Here is a 19,046-nt window from a genome sequence, read left to right on the forward strand (position 1 = left end):
ACAACTAAAGTAACAAATGTTTCCGTTTATTTCCCATAATAACACATTCACTGATTGTTTAATCATCCTGCTCATGCTAAACTTATATCTAAATGTGTTACAATTAAACATTTCTTGAAGGCATCTTTCCCTCTTACCCTACTCAGTTTGGACTTGCACATTTCAGATTCAAACTGAGCCGAGGCTACTATTGCTGCATTTTGAACTCCTTTTCTCTCCTTTCACGTTCATGCCACCGTTAAACTTCCCCCTTTCCCATTCCTTCAGCCCACTGACTCTCAGCTCTGCCTCAAATGCAGGCTAGAACAGCCAAGTTCATTAAAAATGGCTGACTGATGGAAAAAAACCGACACTCAGTGACAAGCTCTATTTTTCTTTTCCAGTCCTATTTCCTTTTTTTTTAACCCTCTAAATACATCATATCTTCCCCCTTTACTGTACCTCATCATTCAAAACTAAAATTCTGCACTTGGCATCTGCAACAGGATACCCTCGTTTAAAATCTCAGACAAATGTCTCTTTCCGTTTTTAAAAAGGACTTCTGTTACAGTTGTGTTGTAGATATTTTAAACTTTAAAGCCAAAATCCAGTTCAGGTTATCTTTTCCCTCAACCTTTTAAAGGGTTTGTTCACCCAAAAATGAAAATTCTGTCATTAATTACTTACCCTCATGTCGTTCGACACCTGTAAGACCTCCGTTCATCTTCGGAACACAAATGAAGATATTTTTGTTGAAATCCGAGAGGTCAGAAAAGCCTCCATTGGCACAATGCACTTTACACTCTCAAGACCCATAAAAGGTACTAAAGACGTTGTTACAAAGTCCATCTCATTACAGTGGTTCTACAATAACTTTATAAAGTGACCAGAATAGTTTTTGTGTGCCAAAAAAAACTAAATAACGACTTATGTAGTGATGACCGATTTCAAAACACTGCATCATGGAGATTTGAAGTGTTATGAATCAGTGAGTCGATTCAGCGGTTTGGATCGCCAAAGTCACGTGATTTACACGCGTTCCGATTCATGATGTCGATTGTGTTGTTCTTTTTTTTTAAATGTCTATATTTTTTATAAGTTTATTTTAAATAACTTGAATAAAAATGTTCATTACTTGAAAGCTAGTTGCCAAGACAACATTTCTTTTTCATTTACATTATTTTTTACATTATTCTACATTAATTCGGATACATTTGAAAACGGCGTTTTCATTTTAAAACGCTCTCCGTCCACTAGCGTTACCAAGCGTTTTCCAAAAGTTTCTTGTCCACACTGAAACGTCGGAAAACGCTAAATTCACCTTAATGTGCATGCGTTAAACTTAATAAAAAAAGTTATAAAAATTATAAAAAAACGTATTAAACTCATAAAAGCTCACTTAGATGACAGACAGAACAAGACATAATCAAGTTATCACACAATTCTTCTGGCAGGATAATTTTATTAAGCAAAATATCTCCCCTTTCACTGATGTATCCAGGTCGCACTCACTCACCATTATATGTTTCGTATAAAACGCAACTGCTGTCATATTTTGCCACAGGACCGCAATTGCGAGTAATTTGTCATCTTTGCAGGACTGTGATATGAAGAGTGCGCGAAGTAACATATTTTGTACATAGCACAATAGCGGTATAATTATGAATACCTATGGTACAATATGCGTCACATGGCTAAACACGCATCATTGTTTTCAAATACCTCCATTTTCACAGTCCACACTACAACGCGAAGACGTTTTATCTGCTTTGGAGAGCGTTTTCAAAAAGCTGTGTTTTCGTTGACTTAAAACCCTGTCTCAGTGTGGAAGGAAGGCCAAAACGGAGAGAAAAATATACGTTTTCAAACAAAAATGTATTTGTGTGGACATGGCCTTAATAAGCTTGGTTTCAACAACTTGGATGAAGGCCTATTCACTCCATTTTAAAAGACACTATTAGAATTTATTTGCGCTCATTTCAAATGAGCGAAATGTATACAATATTCCATTTGTTCCATTTATCACACAATGAATAGATTAATCAGCTTGCATTATACAGCTGAGCTGTTGTAAGCAAATCTTTCATCAGTGCTGAAGAACTTTTTAAATGTGAATTCTTTCTTTTCTTGCTGAAAGGGTGGCTCCCGTTCATACATCCACAGCTGTGTCTTCATTTCGCCTTTGAGGGGTTAAGCTTAGAAGTCTGACAGCTTTCTGGAAGGACATGTTGATATATCTTTGTGGTCGAGGGGTAATTTCACAGTATAGAAATTAGAGAGAACGGCAGTTACACATGCACACACAGTGAGGTATTGGCATTTTTTGTTGCCAGTGTCTGTAACGGAGAGCAACCAATGCCACGGGGGGAAGAGAAGAGATTCCAGATGTGAGGGGTTTTCAGTAAATGGAAGGGTGGAATTGAGATGGAAAGCTGGAAAATGAGAAGATGATGTTTTTGATAATTTGAGTACAGACTAATCTGCTGCTCTTTTATTGTATAAGTGATCTCACTTGATTGGTCTCCTCAGCTTTCTATATTTATCTGCTTTGAGCAAAAATAAGGAAATTAATAAATGACTTTTTTTTTGGAAATGCATGTGTGGGTGCACGTCTGCAAAAACTATTTCCACCCTAATTTTGACATTTGCATGCCAACTTCACCAGTCCTGGTTCTGTGATGGTGCTACTGGATGCTAAACGTAACTTATCTTATATAACATAACATAGCTTATATAACATAATGCAAAGCAATCCAATATCTCCAACAGTACTAGTTACATCTTGCCAGTCAGTGTCCTAATCTGCAGTGCAACATTCTGCTTTCATGCTCAAGCATTTAGCTGGTATTATTAGGGTTGGGTATCGTTTGGTTTTTTTTCGATTCCGGTGCCAAACTGATACTTTTAAAATGGTTCCGGTGCCTAAAGGAACCGAAATCTGCGTTCTGATTCGGTCCGGTACATACCGGTTATATAAGCACCGGTGCCATATTGGAACCGGATTTCGGTACCCAACCCTAGGTATGATATTAGATTGACATAGAATCCAGTGAATCCTCTTACTCAACCTGTTGCTTCCGGTTTTTGCTTTGACATAAAGAGACCCATAACCACTAGTCTTGGTCAAATCAAAACCATAAATATTACTGAAATACGAAAAGATTACTCTAGATCAGTGCTAGATTTCTGGCAATTATTGCTTGCTGGGATTTAAGCACAGAGAAAATGGATTTAAGGGAAAAAAAATAAAGGCAGCATAATTAATGGATTAAAGGTCCCATGGCATGGCATTTTTCTATTATTTTATAATGTTTCCTGAGGTGTACTTATATTGTTAGTATGACTTTTACATCATAAAATGTCATAATTTAGAAATAAAAGGCATTTTTTCTATACTGCTGTTTGCCATGTGGCTGAATGCCCTGCTTCAAGAGGCGTGTCTGCTGTGAGACTTCAGTAAAAACGCCCACTGTTGTGATTGGCTGACATCTTTGCATTTTAAATGAGCGGAGGGGGCGTGGTTTAACGAGGTCTACGACGCACGAGCTGCTGCCAGAGAGACGGATGGACCTGAGTTCACTTCACATCAGTTCTCAGCATGTCTGAACTGTTGTAGTTACAGCATATACTTCAGGTTATTAGTCTATTTCTAGTCGGAGGGACTGTCACTCATGTCAGAAAGTTAGTAACTTTAGTAAATTATGGATCAGCGCTGACTCGAGACGCGAACCCTTTAGAACGATTCAGTCCGATTTGGTGAACTGGTTCGGTTCACTAAAAAGAACCGATTCAAAAGAATGATTCGTTCGCGAACCGGACATCACGGAGACTGAGCGATTGCTAACAAAGTTATTAATAGTAACTACTGAGTTGTGAGAGCGCTGTCAGTCAGCGCGAGTTTATTGTGTTTGTATCTGAGAGTTCTGAATAAACATTCCCAGTCACGACGAGTCCTCTTCATCATGATTACCAACTTTGTAACACATGCAAAGTACCATTACAGCTGTCGAGATGAACGAGTTAAAAGTAAGTGTTGATAATAGCATTATTTTTAAAATAAAATAAAAGCATCAGTGACGCGCGTTGAGTACACAGCGCAAACAAAGACACAACAGCAGTAATCGAATGTAATCCAGTTTATTGTGGGGCTAGGCTGGCTAGCCCGGATATGCTCACGCTTACCCCCCTTCTGCTTAATCTCGCGCCGCGTTTGGTGCATCCGCTGTGGGCCAGATGCAGTACTGGGGGTCGGGGATGTTGAAGGCCGAGTCAGTGCAGCCCGAGCTTCGGCGTGTGTGAAGTTTATCTCTAAAGATCTGACTCTGCCGATGTTGAGCAGAAACGACTGTATGCACATTTTAGAACAGATAGACGCGACGAGGACGTACAAAAACACTGACTCACAAGATAGAAAACACCGTTCTGTCTGGAGAGAGAGAGCTGCGTGTGCAGGAATAATAAATAATTAGCTACACATCAGAAATCACTGATCACAGATCAGAAGGAACTGAAAAAAGACTTCTGTTTTCATTTGTACATCCAAACACTGAGAAACTGCCAGCGTTCACTCGTTCACAAGTAATGATCTCTCGTTTGCATGGGCGTGCCAGATTCTCTGGGTGGAGGAAAGGGAGGAAACCGTTACTGCTTGGACGTCAAAACAGGAGACTTCAGGATTGGCTCGTATGGCCTGTCATTTTCTCAAAGGCAGAGAAAGACAGCCAGAACTCGGGTTTACACCGATCAACATTTCTATCCACTTGGGGACAATATTCAGGCTAGGGGAACTCATATTAATGTTGAAAAACCTCATAAAATGATAATTTAATGCCATGGGACCTTTTAAGCATTTATGTTTATCAATTATTCAAAATTAATTGCAATGGGTCTGAAAACAGTATCCCCAAAATATATTTGGAAAATTAAGACACTTCAAGTATGAATTTCATTGCATTCAATTCAGTTTTGTCAAAATTTTGAATGATAATTGTTGTCATACTGATAAATGTATACCTTGAATGCTTTGTAAAGGATAAAAGCATCTACTCAAGATGATATATAAAAAAAAAATGGCTTTTAGTACTAATATGTTAGCTTTACTGTTATCTATAAGCTAGTGTGCTCCAAAACATTTACAAAATTCACATTTAGAAGATATAAGTATTCAAAACTTAGTCTCTCACTTCCGCTATACATGGAACAATGATTTTGATGACATCACTATGCATTTCTGCTTCTCATCAGATTTATGTCCAATCATGTCCAATGTTCTCTAGAATCTAAAGCGTCCCACCCCCTAAATTATAAATAGACTGTCAAGCTGCGACTGAAATCGGTAACTAGTTCACACAATAACAATTTTTTTTTTTAAATGTAGAATAGCGCATAAAGTGCACTATAGGGGATATGGAACGATTCAGACAGTATTAATATACTTTCCATTGGGGCGAAAGTCTGGTATTGCGTCACAGGATGCTGTATTTTATCTGCCCGAGCTGTCATATAAACTAAACGCTATCGGCTATTTAAAAAAAGGGAAGGAGCTATTTGATATGTCCCGCCCTGTCTTCCTGTCTCGGTGGAAAATACTGTACAATACATACATACATACATGTAAACATACATACATAATGTTCACTTACAGAAATAAATTTTTCACCTGTTCAGCTGAGTCGCAAACATCAGGATTGACCACTAAAGTTATCTTATTTTGTGCTTAAAGGTGCATTTAAATGCTTTCTGTGACGCTGTTGAAAGTGAATCGGACCGAGCGCCACAACACACTTGTAGCCTATCAGCAGTAGGGGGCGTGTCCATTCACTCATGATGGGGGAGGAGAGCGAGTGAGCAAGAGGGAGATTTTAAGAAGGACTGTAGAAAGAGCGATGGCTGAGAGACATTACACAAGCCACGTTTCCACCGAAATTACCCGGAACAATTTGTACCAGGAACTTTTTTTACAGGAACTTTTTTTCCCCCAGATCTGCTACTGTCTGCGTTTCCACAGCGGTCTAAAGTACCGGGAGGATTAGGCAAATTAGTCCGGTGATGTAGGACAGCGCGCGGCTGCTCCTCCCAGTCAGAGATGGACAGTCCTAATCATTTTTGCGCGATACTGTCTGCAACAATAACGAGGAGCAGCGCTGCTTTTGGTAGTTATGTATTGGTTTAATAAAGAGGTCATTAACAAAACGGCGGAAAAGAGACGAGCACTGATACTAAAGCGTATTTTGAAAGCTCGTAAAGCTAGATTTAATGTTATTATCAGCTATTACGGACCGTGCGAATGCTGAGACAACGCGCGCTATCGGACAGACAGAGCAAGACTGATATTTACTGAACGCAGAACGAACCTCGCAAGACTTTTAAAAATGCCGGTTGAAACAAAATCCTTCGTGAGCTCAACCAATCAGCATGTTCAGCACCCAAGTCCCACCCTCGAAAGTTCCGGAACTTTGAAAAAGTACTACCTCGGAAGCAGGGCCGTTCGGAGGGGTAATTATTTACCCGGAACTTCATTTAGACCCTGGTTCCTGCGGTCGAAACACACCGAGTACCACCCCAAAGTTCCTAGTTCCTGGGGAAAGTTCCTGCGGTGGAAACGCGGCTATAATCAGAATATCACTTCAAAAAGAAGGGTTATGAACAGGCAAGAGCTTTAGGACCTGTGTTAATATTACAAAAGCTTTCCAGCGCTGAGAGACCGAAGTGGGAAGGTCTGAATACAGACTAAGAAATGCTGTTGTTGTAATGTTAGCTATAGTAATTGGACCGCTTTGAGTGTCATTGTTTGGAGCTGATGTGCTGCTTGTGACTAACAATGAACTCTTGCTTGTACCCTTGTTTACTTAATGCTAATTTTTTTGTTCTTCATTGTCAGCTTCAGCTATGATAAAGAGACATCCACTCTTGCATTGAGTGCTTGTGCATTGTGGGGGTGGAGAAATGAGGGGAGGAGTGTGTTTGTTTGGGTTGATTCTAAATGTCAACAGTTTTGCTCAGAATAATAATAATAAATGTTTTTTTTTTAAATGTGTGGTTTAAAGTCTGCTTCAGCTATCTTTAAAATATTACAAGCACCCAAATTTGCTTTGGGACTACATTTGTATATAAAATATATTTATATTTTATCAGTGATGTTGTTTACTCTTTCAAAGATATTAAGGAGTTTTTGACTTTGAAACCGAAATGGCAAGTCTTTAAAGCATACATGATGAATGTCTTGCTCCATTTAGTGACTAAACATGGCATATATAACTTGATCTCCCACAAGAGAAGGGCTGTAATTATTCAAGCTTGCCAAAAAGGAACACAGAACCATGTGCTTCACATGCCAAGTTCACTACTTGATTCTCCACACTTTTTTTCATTTGGTCACTTCTTTTATAATCTGGTCCAAAGCAAGCAGATTCTGATACAGTGAGATGAAGCAGAGAGGAACAAATAGATGCAAATGGTCTGAGTACATACATAGTCATTTTAATGAAACACATGATGAACCACATACTTGGAAGTTATTTAAAGACACTTCATTGAATTATTGTGAAGAAATTGCAAGCGTTGAAGCATATTGTTGATAGTAGTAAACTAGTCATTTTAGTTAGAACAAGTTGGATGAACTTGTTTTCACTGTATTAAGTGTTTATCTTGCCTGTGACATTATAAGGGACCCTTTTATTTTGTTTTAATAATTTGCCTCGTCTGATTTTTGGGAACATAAGCCAGTGGTGATATAAACGTTCTTTGAATTTAGTTCCCAGACTGACAGCCAGGAAGTGAGAGACAGGGAGGACAGGGGTTTTGAATTTAATGGAAAAGAAAAAAAGAAGATAATTTAAATGTATTATTTGTTGCCGGATGGATGCATTTAGAGTGCATTTATCACAGCATGTTATAATTTATATTTGCAGACACAGACTTTCAGACTTTCAACTCTGGGACTCCAAAAAGCTCACATTTTAAGTTTAACGAAATGAAATGAACTGAACTAACATAACACAACAGTTTTAAGAAATGCCATAATGATACATGTAATATTACGATTGGTCCATTTTGATTTAATAGTTACTTCATAGTTTGCACGCACGCACACACACAATCTGCTCGGCCAAAATAATATAAAAAAAAAGATTCTGTTTGTATTTAAATTGGCAAATGCTTCATTGTCTATGACTGGATCATTATTGCAGTGATTATAATGTTTCTAGCATGTTGTTTGGCAACAGTTCTTTTAACCCTAATTCTTAAACAACCATGTAGGAAGACACATCAATGGCCATATTCCAGGATGACAATGTCAAGATTCATCAGGCTTCAATAAAAGACCTTAATAGAAATAAATGTTGTGATATTATCAAATTGAGGTCTGAACTCAGAGGTGGCAATTCAAGTGTGAAAATAATTTTTCACAATATATAAAACATTTTTTATAGAATCTGTATATATTGAACAGCCCACATTGAATCTGCACACCCTTTTCACAGTTTCTGTCTAACGAACTGATTCAATTCCCTTTAGTAACTGACTTCATGTGTTTGTGTTTTCTGCAGGTGTTTTAAGTGCTGCCGAATGCTCCTGTGGGAGAAATCACTTCACTTGTGCGGTCAGTGCATTTGGCGAGTGCACATGCATCCCGGCGCAGTGGCAGTGTGACGGGGACAATGACTGCGGAGATCACAGTGATGAAGACAGCTGCAGTGAGTCGTTTACCATGCACGTTCATGAGAATGCAATAACATAATAATATAGTTATATAAAACAAATACACACGTGCGCACACGTATTTATTTATGCAAAGACAATTCGCTCCGAGGTAAAATTGTTATTTAGTCCTCTGCTTTGACTGCAAAAGTTATTTTGAAAGGTAGTGCATATGTATATGTTTGCTGGAATCTTTTTTTCAATTGTTGCAGTATTGAGCACACCATTAATTGGTCAAATGGGTTGGCAAAATGTTCTGGATTGGTTCGAAATCTCAGTTTGTAGTGCTTTCTCAGTCCTTAAAACAGTGACGTGATTCTTTTGAACACAGAGAACAAAAGGAGCACAGGGATTGAGTGACAATTTATCTACAATCAATTATAATTGATTGTACAATTGAATTGTACAAATTGAATACAATTGAAATTGATTGTACATCCCAAAGTGCATTTACATGCACTTTAAAAGTCAATTTCAGTCAGACTAAAACCATCATTTGTTTTTTTTAAAATGTCATGTAAATACTTTTAGCATGACTGAAATCATAGTCTGAGACAGTCAAGTCAATTTTTTTGTGGGGTATGACAAACAGATCTACATAATGCAGTTGTTGCGCAGCTTTGTCTTGCATGTATATACAACCCTTGTGAAAAAGATGTAGAGTTTACTTTTTATAAAGAGTATTTATTACTGAAATAATATACTTTAAAAGAATATACTTGGTGTGAACTGAATGTAAGTTTTTTGGACACTTGACATGAAAGTCATACATAGATTTATTATAGTTTAAATTTATATTAATGGCAATTAGCTGAACATCAGACTGCTTTTTTTAAACTTAAGTAGGACTTAAGTACATCTTTTACCCCCAGTTTCACAGACAAGGCTTAAGCTAGTCCTAGACTAAAATGCATTTTTGAGTTGTGTTAACTGAAAGAAACTTGCACTGATGTATCTTAAAATATGTCAGTGCCATTGTTTTGTCTTAAGATACACACCAGTAATGTTTTTTTTTAGGGCACATTTATAAAAGTTACTTAAATGTACTAATTGAACTAATGCCTAATCCTAGTTTAGCCTAAGCCCTGTTTGTGAAACCGGGCCATAATGTCATAATTACTACGGTTATCTTTGGAATATGGTTAAAGTGTACCGCTGAATGTACTGACAAGCATTTATGTATACTTCAATGTCATTTATATTTAAAACATATGTCATGTAATGATGAAATTTAAATATAATATATTTTGAATATACTAAATTGCAATGCAATTTGGAATATAAAATAAAACACAACAGTAAAAATATGTCAAATAATGTATATAAATACTATCAAATTAAAAGACATTTCTTTTAAATGTGTAGTACAGATTTTTAAATGAAGCAACAGCATATTGTAGGTAGGACAGAACAAGATATGCTATTAATATTCTTTCATTGTGCAAAAGTAATATAATATGAAAGGCTCCCATACAGAGTGGCACAAAGCACTTATGCACATCACGTATAATTAGGGTTGGGCATCGTTTTGATTGATTCCGATTCTTACTTTCGATTTCGGTTCTTTTCGATTCCGATTCTTTGAGGGGTGGAGTCAAAACATGTCACAGGCTCATTTCACAGAGGACATTTTTTTTATTCAATAATGAGTTTTAGTTTTGGGAGTTGCAGTCATATTAGGCCTGCTACTAGCGTGGGCAATTTGCGCAACGCTACATTCATCTACGTGGGAAAAAAAATAATTTCAGTAACGTTGTTGTTCACCACAATTAGCAATTTGGTCAAGGGCTCTGTTATTACACTACAATCACTTACCTGATTGTGACGAGGTTACGTTAATAACATTGGCACGTCAAACACGCTACACTCGTTAATTTGTACACCATGGAGGCGTAGGTGTTTAGTCAACACCTAAACATCTTGCATCTTCCCGAGCAAGAAATAAGCTTGTCACATGTGTTGCACTGTGCTGACCCAGGCTTTTTTAAAGTTAAATAAAGCCACGCTTTTGAGCGCTGCTTACCATGCTCCATGGCTGCAACAGAACAAGCGGGCGTGGCAAGCACTTCCGGACATCCGGTGGACACTATGGAAACCAAAACTTGCGCGTTTGGAACCGATGATCGGAATCGAAAACAAATTTTCTAAACAATTCCAATGGCATCGTTATTTTTTTAACGGTTCCAAGTTGGAACCGGTTCTCAATGCCCAACCCTAGGGATAATACGTAGACTGACATTGTGTGAAAATGTGGAGAGTGTTAAATCAAATGTGCCTCATAAATATATAAATAGCCTACAGTTATCGTTTTTTAACGCGTGGCATCAATGCATTATATCGTTAGACATTAGATCGATGTTACACCCCTACTAAACATATCGTAATTTTCAAATACCCCCGTTTTCACAGTCAACTCTACAACCACTTGGGTATGCGTTTTCAAAAAGCTCAATTTTCACTGGACACAAACGCTGTCTCAGTGTGGACGGAAGCCCAAAACCGAGAGAAAAAGATGCGTTTTCAAACAAAAACATATTTGTGTGGACAAGGCCTAAAAGTGTGCTTAAGTGATGAAAGAGATAGTTCACCCAAAAATGAAAATTACCCCATGATTTACTCACCCTCAAGTCATCCTCGGTGTATATGACATTCTTCTTTCAGACGAATACAATAGGAGTTATATAAAAACATGTCTTGGCTCTTCCAAGCTTTATAATGTCTATAATAGTGAATGGGGGTCAAGATTTTGACGTCCAAAAAGTGCATCCATCCAATTATAAAAGTAATCCACACGGATCCGGGGGAGTTAAAAAGGCCTTCTGAATCAAAGTGATGCGTTTGTGTAAGAAAAATATCCATATTTAAAACTTTATAACCATTTTTAAAACTTTATAAACTAAAATAACTAGCTTGCGACAGACGGTCATATGCATCAATTTACGTCATACATCGCGTCAGAGGTTACTCTTTAGGCGCAAGTTGACTTGCGCTACTTATTTTAGTTTATAAAGTTTTAAATGTGGATATTTCTCTTACACAAACCCATCTCTTCGCTTCAGAATGCCTTTATTAAAGGGTTAGTTCACCCAAAAATGAAAATTCTGTCATTAATTACTCACCCTTATGTCGTTCGACACCCGTAAGACCTCCGTTCATATTCGGAACACAAATGAAGATATTTTTTTGTTGAAAGCATTCTCGCGCATGCGTCGTGGAGGCACACACGGAAGGCAGTAACAAGTTGGAAAAAGGTGTTATTTTGATTTTTTTTGCGCACAAAAACTATTGTCGTCGCATCGTAAGATTATTGTAGAGTCACTGTGGTGAGATGGACTTTGTAACAACATTTTAAGTGCCTTTTATCGGTCTTGGGAGTATAAGTGTACTGAATGCCAATGGAGGCCTATCTGAAGCCTTTCTCAGCCATCAGCTTTCAACAAAAATATCTTCATTTGTGTTCCGAATATGAACGGAGGTCTTACGGGTCTCGAACGACATGAGGGTGAGTAATTAATGACAGAATTTTCATTTTTGGGTGAACTAACCCTTTAACCCCCTGGAGTCTTATGAATTACTTTTATGATGGATGGATGCACTTTTTTGGACTTGCCATTCACTCCCATTATAAAGCTTGGAAGAGCCATGATATTTTTTAAATATAACTCTGACTGTGTTCGTCTGAAAGATCGTCATAAACACCTAGGATTGCTTGAGGGTGAGTAAATTCATTTTTTTGGTGAACTATCCCTTTAAGTGCACTTAAGTGTCCTTTTATTTGTTTAATATTATGTTATTTGCAAGTACAGTTAATTAAAAATACAATTGAAGACGCTTCTTTTTCACAAGGAAAGGTTCACAGTGTGGCACAAAAGGCAAAATTCAGGATGGCTCTGACATCATTCTTCAACAGCACAATAGAAAGCATCCTTTTGGGCAGCACCAATGCCTGGTTCACAAACTGCACCTGACAGGGCTGAATGACCCTGCAGAGGGTGATGTGCTCAGCTGAGCGTGTCGCTCTTTACAGGACCATATAGAAGCCTTCTACCCTCACCTCAGGACACTTACTCCAGGAGGTTCAGAACAAACACTAGGAAAATCATTAAGGACCCTCACCATCCTAACAATGGCCTCTTGTCAATGCTGCGTTCAGGCAAAGTCTACCATAGCCTGAAAACACAGAAAGGCTCAGGAGTCTCTTCCTCCATATTCCTAATGAGGAACAAGACTGAAGAGCTTACTACACAAAGCACACACAGACATGCACAACATAACCATGCGCACACATTTCTATGGACATATACGCATATAGATGTACTGGTTCTGTACAGGCTGTTTTATGCACATACACTCCTGGGTAAAACAAGAAAAGAAAAAAAGGACCAAGCCCAAAAAGGCTTAACCCTAAGCTTTTAATTGTCTTAACCACAAAATATTTGTCAGGAAATTAGCACAATTCAAGCAAATGCACTACTTAAAAAGCCATTGGCGTCTCAGAAAAACATCAAAGACAGAACAACGTTTTTGGCAGAATATGGGAAGTTGTCTGTGGAATGATGAATCACAATGAAACATGAGTTCTGTGGTGATGCTCCAGAGCTGTGTCTTTGAAAATCTGGTGAGAAATATCACAATGAATGCATCTCTGCCACACGAAGCATGGAAGAAGAGTGTCATTGTGTGGAGAGCTTTTTTTAGCTGCTGGTATTGGTGAGCTACTTCACTGTGAAAATAATTGAATGCTTTGGAGTACAGGAGAATATTGTGATTGAAAATGAAAAACATTAACATATTCCTGTAAAAAGCTTTCTGCAAGTTGGGGAAGGCTATTCTAAGCTACTTTGCAAGAGAATACTTTATCTACAGTATTTGTGTAATTCTTGCTAATTTTCTGACCAATGATTTGTGATTAAAATAGTTAAGACCATTAAAAGACCACTAAATATTTTGCCATTTTTGGCTTGGCCCTTTTTTTGCCCAGGAGTGTATACAGATTGTGTACAGTAGAGACACACACAAACACACATAAACAAACACAAGTTGGGTTTGTATGCTTTATGGGGACTTTTTCCATTGGCATAATGATTTTTATACTGTACAAACTGTATATTATATCCCATATAACCCTACCTACATTTTTACCAGTGGTGGACAAAGTACACAAATCAAGTACTTGAGTACAGATTTACTCAAGACCCTATTAAATATTACTCAAGTAAAAGAATGAAGTATTCCTTTTTAAATTAACAAAAGTGCTTGATTTTTACTGTACTTAAGTATTAAAAGATGCTTGAGCATTAATTTTTAATACGTTTAGTTTTTACCTAAAATCCCAAGCCTGGACATGTTCCACATTCAAGCATTTCATACAATGGGCCTAGCAGCTCACCCTTTTACAGCAGATTTAGTTCACAAACAACTGACAGTCGGGACCTAAATATGATTTGATTTAAATATGAAGAATTCATTCTAAATTTCTGCATTAATAATTTACTTTTCACACCATCATCAGAGTTGTGAATTCCCTCTGACCGAATCATTTGAATCAGTGAGTTGTCGAGAACAGATGTAGTCGGATCGGTCCAATTCATGAATGAATGTATTCTACACTCATCAATTAACAACAGCTATTATTGTTATTTTTATTAATATGATAATAATTCAGATTTATTTATCATTCAAAATTGCAGAAGTTGAATTGTTTTTGTCTTTTTTTTTTTAATTGTTCTTAATTTCGTCTCATTTCTTCAGTATTGCCCACGTGCTCACCGCTAGACTTTCACTGCGATAATGGAAAATGCATCCGACGCTCCTGGTTATGTGATGGAGACAATGACTGTGAGGATGACTCTGATGAACAAGACTGTCGTGAGTACATTTTATCTTCTTTTTTTTTGTTGTTTAGTTTAAAGAGAAACTAAACTAAACTGTTTTGTTGTTTGTTCTTTCCAAGACTGATGCATGTGCGATGGACTGTGCTGAACTGCAATTCTATGTTTTACATTTTAAACAGTTAATGTAATTTATTTAAAACAGCACGTTTACACAACCCTGGTTTTGACCAAAACATTTTACGCTTTGATTTTTTACAGAAATGTTTTGTTTCATTGGAATGGTATGACACTTGGTGACTTATGTGGCACTTGCTATGTGAACACAACACACACAAAAATTGTGGACATAATTCAAAAAGATTAAGGTCCAAAAAAAGAGACTTGTACTCTTCGCGGTTAAATGATAACCGTAGAAATGAATTGGAAATAAAAATAAATGTACATTTTGGGAGTGTAATCTTCAAATCAAAATAGCACACCGCAATGAAGGGGTTAATTAAAAATAATGTAAAAAATAAGAAAAAAATTGTATGGATTAATTGTATTGTAAAAACTGTGGAAACAAATGGATCCTAATTATTGCATTAATATTACTTTGTGCCATTAAATCCCCTCAAAATACAAAATATTAAATAAAAAATATTGATGATCAAAAATATTACACTAATTTTGAAGTTACTTTTGAGGTGTTCTTTTACGTCCACTTTATATCAGGAGTATGAATGTGACTGGTTAAGAATAGTGTTTGTCACAAAGCCTCTCTTAGCCCTGTATACTTCCAATGAACAAGAACAAGAAAATGTTAAAAGGAATATTTTCCCAGCTATTTTATTCAGTCAATTAATCACACACGTTTGACCTTCTTATTTCTGTGGGGCACAAAAGGAGAACGTTTGAAAAATAAAATATTTTATTAAAGACTCATGCTGTATATTCTAGTGTTCTGAAAGCATGCGATTTTGGTGTGAAACAAACTGAAATGTAATTTATTATTTAGTGATCTTGACCTCAGCATGTACTCTCCTGTGTGCATTCTTGAGTGCATGAGAGCAGCAGTCCTATCATAAAATAATTATACTATAATTATTTTATGATACCTTTTGTGTCCACTCAAAGATGGTCACTATTGTGTTTTCATTAAAAAATGTGAATTTAACTTCACTCATATTCCTACTGTATAAAGTAGGATAAAGAGGGGTAGAACTGATGACCATATGTAGACTGTGGGAACTGTCAAACAAATTTATTTTAATTATTTCTATAAAAACCAATAATCAACGCAACACTTGTTCACATGCGAAGTGTAACATTTGTAGCATGCAAGTAATGATTGAGAACAGCATATAATTCCTATAAGACCCACATCCTAACCACAAAGTCTACACTTCAGCTTAATGGTAACCTCAAATGGCGGGTAACCTCTTAAGTCTGAATTAAATAAAAGTATATATAACCGTTTCCAGATCATTGAAGGACAACATTCGCTTCACTTTTGCCACAGAATTGATTGATCAAATTTTAGTACTAAATCAAAAAAATGTCATGTACGTAAATTGGAAGATTAGCAACACAAGTAACACACATCCCACTTGCCTTAATTATCTGACAGATTTGTGAAATAAAGCTTCAAAAATCTGTCGGCTAAATTCTAACCCAGCCAACAAAAAGAAATAAGCTACAAAGTCATACATCTAAACGTGTATGGGTCTAAAATGAACTTGGTCACATCTGTTGTGAAAGTTTACTGACCATAAATATTTTTTTACTGGCCATAAAACCGTAGTTTACATTGTTCATTCTCCTCCTTCACTTCTTATCCATGTAACATCTCGTACTGTGGGAAGTAGGGCTGTAATCAACCAAAGAAAATCTTGGTCGACTGAAGTCCTGAAATTTTCGACTAAAGATTAAAGGCACTCTTCTTATAAATAAACAACAGATTTGAGCTTTAAACAACTACATTATCGACTGAAAAAGTCTTAAAACTACGTTCACACATTAACAGTAGATTTTAACACAAAGACGTGTAAACACAGCCCATGTCAGCCATTTCTCAACGAGACGAACATGTGAAGAGAGTAAACTCCAAATGTTCAAGCATCCAACTTTGCGCGAATAGCGCGATTTATTCACGCCACATAAGTTCTTCATCTGAAACGCGGGCTAGTGAGAGATTGCCTGTTTGTCACGATGACGTCTAAAGTCCCCGCCAAAGGATGTAGTCCCTTTTAGCAACTTGTTAGCAACCATCGTTTTTAAGACACAATAAAGTTTTAAAAAATCACAAGCAGGTTTTAACTAATGTGTTTTATGTCATAGATCAAAACGTGAAAATATTTAGAGGCTTTGTTAACTACAGACCTTATTTCATGCGATTTAGCAAAAACCCATTCAAAAAACCCATAGACTTTAGGGCGAGGGAACCGGTAGGGCTAAAATGCTAACTCACTTCCGCGTTTTGGCCTACAAAGTGACGTCATTACTTCGGCACTCTATGGGCGTGCGTTTGAGCCAGCGGGGAATGAAAAACAAAGAACCCGCGAGAGACTTCTCTTCGCCAGCTGGCTGGGCTAATCCAAAAGAAGTGGAAACAATGGGGGTGTTCTGAAGGCAGACTGTTACCTGTGAAACAGGGTTGCTCTGAAAACACCCCTATTAGCAGTTAGTGCTTTCCACCTGATGAAATGAACGCGGCGCGGCAAAACTGATTAAATGAACGCAGCAAAACTAATGAAATGAACGCGGCAAAAAATCGACCAATCAGAATTTTGGTCGAGCCAGAATGTATCGACTAATAATCGACTAATCGACTGGGAGATTACAGCCCTAGTGGGAAGTACTAAAGAAGGAACACCACGTGGACCTTATCATTAATGTAAATGTGTGTTCAGTATATGTATGTGACCCATGCTGGCAAAATGAGTTGCAATGAGAAAATTTTTCAAAAATGTATGCAGTTATGTTAAAAATAAAATAAAAGCCAAAATGATGTATGATTTTTTTGAATCTGACAAAAAAAAATGGCTGAGCTACACCTGTTTGAAGTCGATAGAGTCAGCAAAGTCAATTTTGAGAAAAATTAAGTTAAAGTTTTCTGAAGGTTCCAAAACAAAATCACCAAGCAACCATACCTTAAAATCCCTGGTAATAACTCTAAATTTGACACACACACACACACACACACACACACACACACACACACACACACACACACACACACACACACACACACACACACACACACACACACACACACACACACACACACACACACACACACACACACCAAGTCAACACCAAATATCTATAGGAAATATATAAATATATATATAATCAACTTTTTGATTATATATATAGTATATATCCAATGATACCACAACTGTTTGATTAACATTAATGAAACAGACAGCCTATATATTAAGACCTACTGTACCGCACAGATCTAACATACAGTGCGTGCAGAATTATTAGGCACATTGATTTTCTAATTATATTTTTTTTCCAGGTACATTTTACCAATTCCAAACCACATGAATCTTAATAACTACTATTAATTTTGTATTGAATCATTAATAAGTGATTATATAATTGTTCATGAAAGCTGGAAATGAAAACGCCTTATATTCAGGTGTGCAGAATTATCTTTTACAGATAAAATGAGCCAAAAAAGAGATTTAACTCCGACTGAAAAGTCAAAAATTATCAAATGTCCATGAGAAGGATACAATACTAATGTAATACTAGAAATTGCAGTTAAGGCGTGACCATTGGAAAGTGAAAATCTCATTGGGTCAGCAGGGTCAGACAAAAACAGGTGGTGAAGAAAAGACACGTTAATTGCAAAATAATTAAGAATTAAGGTGAAGAATTAAGTGTGAAACCATCAGGAACTCTTTAGTCTCCAGCACCACCATTTTCCAGAACTGCAACCTACCTGGAGCCTCCAGGAGTGCAAGGTGTCAGATCTCAGAGACTTGAGTTAGGTAAAGAATCCTAAAAAATAACCCCCAATTCTGTGTATATTGGAATCGCGTGCTGTGAGAGGCGTCTTTGTGCTCGCGCTAGTGAGATTGTTTTCTTAGACAGAGGAAAGGTACTCCTCTGCGAAAATGTACAAATAAAGGAATTAACCCGTGTGCATTCTGACTCCTTTTGCCTATATAGTGTGTGTATACATGTGTATATGTATATGCATGTAGTTTACTATATGTAATGTTGTAAAGGAACAGTATGTGTGTCTGTGAGGCAGTGAGAGAAAAACAGAAGCATCTTTTGCATCTGACCCATATTTCTCAGCGCTGTACTCTTGAGGCTCTTCTCATGATGGGGGGTCTGTCTGCCATAAGCTTTCCATGAATTTTTCAGTGACATGCTTTGTACGGCAAGTGTCTTTTCTACCACACTGCTCTATGTCTGCCTCATCTCTTACATTCAGTATCTCGCTTTCTGCTTCTGTCTTTTTCCTGTTGTTTTATATTATCATTTAAATAGCATGATGTGATATTTCATGCTTTCAATACACCGCATGTCCTG

General features: G+C 37.1%; 1 protein-coding gene across 1 annotated transcript in view; it reads left to right on the forward strand.

Moving 5' to 3' along the window:
• lrp4 (low density lipoprotein receptor-related protein 4) overlaps positions 1-19,046 on the forward strand; it is a 123,390-nt gene that overhangs the window by 46,004 nt on the left and 58,340 nt on the right. The window contains exons 2-3 of the mRNA XM_079840089.1: positions 8,529-8,675; positions 14,431-14,547. Coding sequence (XP_079696215.1) covers positions 8,529-8,675; positions 14,431-14,547 — 264 coding nt within the window. The remainder of the gene's footprint in view (positions 1-8,528; positions 8,676-14,430; positions 14,548-19,046) is intronic.

The sequence above is a fragment of the Gobio gobio genome (assembly GCF_949357685.1).
Source record: "Gobio gobio genome assembly, chromosome: 2".
NCBI classification, from domain to species: Eukaryota; Metazoa; Chordata; class Actinopteri; order Cypriniformes; family Gobionidae; genus Gobio; species Gobio gobio.